At 45.9% G+C, this 4,177-nt stretch overlaps 1 protein-coding gene across 1 annotated transcript; it reads right to left on the bottom strand.

Annotated features, from left to right (window-relative positions):
* Window positions 1–317: 317 nt before the first annotated feature.
* Window positions 318–3,907, bottom strand: LOC124698402 (tyrosine-sulfated glycopeptide receptor 1-like). Its single transcript, XM_047230884.1, has one exon. It carries the CDS (start codon window positions 3,752–3,754, stop codon window positions 572–574), a length of 3,183 nt encoding a protein of 1,060 aa, XP_047086840.1. The 5' UTR covers window positions 3,755–3,907; the 3' UTR covers window positions 318–571.
* Window positions 3,908–4,177: the final 270 nt, after the last annotated feature.

Here is a 4,177-nt window from a genome sequence, read left to right as displayed (position 1 = left end):
ATCTCTTAACCTGTTCTCTGTAACAGTTAGCAAGGAAGCAAGACCTCAGAGATAAATTATGTATCATAGGGAATAGCAGAAACTCTAATTAAACAGTGCTGTATGAGAAGATGCCTCTGAATAACAAACAGATTCTGAATATAGTGCATAGCACTGTAGTGACAACTAGATGCCGTAGTGCTGAATGAAGGGATATTCCATCTTTTGTATTTCTGTCTCTGGGCAATCAAGTAAATCTGCGGCCTTACCTGAGATTCTATAACCACACTCCGCAGCATGTCTGGCCGGATTACGTTGGGAAGTATACTGAACAGCTCAATAACTGGAGATAGATTTTACAGCAGCTTTGAACCAACTTTTCTCTAATTATGGAACTGAGTTTGGAGCTGCAATGTTTACACACACAAAACAACAAAATTAAACAGGGGGGCTTGTAACCCTGGGCCTTTTTCTTTACAGAGATGTACACTAAACACACGGCTGTACGATATGTTAGAAAGCAACGCTTCTACTCAATCTACACCTACTCTAGCGAAGTACAAGCTTGCCACCTATTTCTGTTCTTCTTTAACTACATCTCCACCTGCAGGTTTGCATCTGCGTTGTCCAGGCAGGACGCTACCTCTTGGATGGTTGGCCTCAGGCAAGGATTATGGTTGATACACTTGCAGGCAACTTCAAGCACCTTCAGCATTTGCTCTTCATGTCCTCTTCCTTTCAGCGCTGGATCCAAGACATCAGTATGCTTTCCCTGGGACCTCATCTCCCGTACCCATTGGACAAGTTCCTTCGACTTGGACAACACCTCGACAGGCCTTTTCCCCGTGAGCAGCTCAAGCAACACCACTCCAAAACTGTACATATCTCCCCTCAGTGTAGCGACCCATGCATGTCCGTACTCGGGAGGAATATAACCCAGAGTGCCAACTAGCTCAGTTGAGACATGTGTATCAAAGGGACGGATCAATCTTGCAAGGCCAAAATCTGCAACATAAGCTCTGAATTCTCTATCAAGAAGGATATTGCTGGACTTGATATCACGATGTACAATGTGAGGCTTGCAGATATTGTGGATGTAAGAAAGGCCCTGGCTTGCTCCTTGTGCAATCTTGAGCCTTGTTGGCCAGTCAAGCAATGACTTGGCGCTGTCCCTGTTGTGAAGCCAATCATCCAGGCTCCCATTCTCCATGTAAGAATATATGAGGAGCCTTGAGTTTCCCTGGATGTAGTAACCCCATAGAGGCACGAGATTGTCATGTTGTGCCACGGTGAGTGCTTCAACCTCCGCAGTGAATTCTCTTTCCATCAGACACATTTCGCCGTTGAGCTTCTTGATGGCAAGCTTGGGTCCGTTGGGTAGCTCTGCCTTATAGACTAGGCCATTACCTCCGCATCCAATAATGTTCTGCTGGTTAAAGTTATTTGTGGCTTTTAAGATATCTTTGAGGGTGATTTTGTCTGTTTCTCCCTTGCCTTGTGGTACCATAAACAAAATGGTCCCTTTGATCATGTTACACAAGTCATCCGAAGAAGAAGTGCATGTAGTTGCTTCTATGTCGCCGCTATTGCTACTCTTGTTTTGGTGGACAGAGTGTGATCTTCTGAAGGACATAAGAACACGTCCCAGCAAAAACAGGACTGCAAGCCCTCCAAAGAACACACCTAATGCAAGCGCAGCAATAATCTTCTTGTTCCTCCGCTTCGCGGAGAATGAAGATTCTCTTGAGCTGCAGTTATTGCTGAGCATTGGGCCGCATAGTTTTGGATTTCCACTGTAGCTTGAATTTGAAAAGGAATCAAACTGTCCTCCTCTTGGAACTGGTCCTTCTAGCTTGTTGTTGGAAACATCAAATCTAGAAAGGAAGTGCATATTACTCAATGCAGATGGTATTGCACCTGTGAGCTGGTTGCCTGACAGATCAAGGGTTTGCAGGTTTGTGAGGTTGCAGATCTGTTCTGGTATTTCACCAGTTAAGCTGTTGGAGCTTAAATTGACTACGTCGAGCATTTTTAGCTGACCAATCTCAGGGGGAATTACACCAGTGAAATTATTGCAGGCTAGACTCAAACTGATGGGGAAAGCACTGACCATTCTGTATTGACGTGATGGTGTCCAAAATACAGGCAACTCAAGGAAGCTCGTGTCCAACTTGGCAGCATTCTTCTCTGACATTAGCATCGGCATATTTGTCAATGCAGCTGGTATGTTCCCTGACAGTTTGTTGCTTGATAGGTCTAGAAAGAATAGAAAGCCCAGACCATCAATCCAGGGTGGTATTGGTCCGGTGAGGTTATTGACTGATAGATCTAGCATCTCCAATTTTGCAAGCTTTGATATCCAAGGAGGTATTTTTCCAACCAATGGGCAAGCATCTATTGTCAGTACCTGAAGCTTCTCAAAACCATCAATTTTGTCATCCTGTGGCATGGTTTCACCCTTGAAATTGGTTCCAATAAGCAGGGCGGTGAGGTTCTCACATTTCTTGAGCACCTGAAGTGCATTTGTGATATTTGTAAAGGAGTTGTTGGTAATCGAAAAGAAGGAGAGGGACCTGAGATTGGCAATGCTTGGTGAGAGCTGGCCTTGGAACTTATTGAAAGCCAGGCGCAATGCAACTAGGTTGGTGCATGTGTAGATACTTTCAGGAATTGCACCAGTGAAGAGGTTCATTGAAAAATCAGCTATCCTCAGATCCAACATGGTGAAATCGACTTTGCTAAGAACCCCGGTAAAACTGTTGTTTCTGAGGGTAATATATCTGAGATTTGTGCAGTTACCTAGTGCCGATGGCAGCTCACCAGACATATTGTTGTTGTCCAAGTAGAGATCCTTCAATATTCTTAACTGGCCTATAGAATCTGGAATTTTTCCAATGATTCCATTCGATCCAAGATTAAGGACAGCCAGACTGCTTAACTTGACTATGAGGGCACCATCAAGAACTCCTTGCAATGCATTGTTTGGTAGAGAGAGTTCCTCCAGTGATGTAGCATTGAAGAGTTCGTCAGGGAGAGCTCCAGCAAGGTCATTGTGGCCTGCCTTGAGCACTTTCAGCATGGAGCAACTTCCAAGTCCCGGGGAAATATTGCCGCTGAATTGGTTGTAACATAGGTCAAGCATGGCAAATGATGGGGCGTTGATGCAGATAGAATATGGTATTTGTCCTGTAAAGCTGTTGTTGCTAGCATTAAGAGCAACCAGGTTCTTCATGGCTTCCCATATTGTGGATGGAAACTGTCCTGTAAACAAGTTGCTTGAGATATTCAGCACCTGGAGAGGAAGGCCCGGATTTGAGGCTTGATGCTCTTGCAGATGACCATTGAGGTGGTTGAAGCTGACGTCGAGGACAACAATGCTTCTGGAGAACACCAATTCGGTTGGCAGGCTGCCTCCCAGTGAATTACGGGACAGGTTGAGGCGCAACATGCCAGTAAGATTGCCGAGGGATGGTGAGATGACCCCTTTGAGACCTCTGGAAGCCAGCAGGACATCTGTGACTGTCCCATCGCGGCCGCAGATGACCCCGTCCCAGTTGCAGCAGTCTGTGCCATTCACCCATGACACGTTGAGACCGCCGTTGCCTCCTGGCACGAGCCCTCCCAGGAAGCCGATAAGGGAGCTTCTCTCCTGCTCTGTGCAGGAGCTTGCTGGACAGGTGAAGGAGAGCAGAACAGCAACAGCAAGTCCAAAGAGAGGCACGGATGATCTGGTGTATCGGCTGCTACTACTGGATGATGAACCGAGCGGCTGCATGGCTCTGTCCTGAAACTAGCCTGCTGCAGCCTGCAGGGATGATCTATTTGGATTCTGGCTACCTAAAGAACCATGGGGTTGTTCTGCAAAGCAGCATGTGGGGAAGAAGCTGCCTGCTGTGTTTTCCTGTTCTTTCTTGGTCGACCTCCCTCAAGGAAGATGGCACAGGTGAGAGATGCTATAGACACATCCTAATCAGCCTTTTTTTTGCACGTTTGCCACTAACGTATTTTCAATCCACAGAGAAGAAACAAATACTTCTGTGGCCCATTTCACATGTTTGACCTTTTGCTTGGGCAGTCTAGTTCTACGCTAAAGTCCAACTTTCCTATGCAATACGTTAGTTGTTATCCTTTTTCAGATCGTCACCAAACTTTGGAAGTTGGTGTGGAATAGTGCACCGCACCCATATAATTCACAAGT

The sequence above is a fragment of the Lolium rigidum genome, chromosome 1 (genome assembly GCF_022539505.1).
Source record: "Lolium rigidum isolate FL_2022 chromosome 1, APGP_CSIRO_Lrig_0.1, whole genome shotgun sequence".
Lineage (NCBI taxonomy): Eukaryota > Viridiplantae > Streptophyta > Magnoliopsida > Poales > Poaceae > Lolium > Lolium rigidum.
This window is presented reverse-complemented; position numbering and strand designations above follow the sequence as displayed.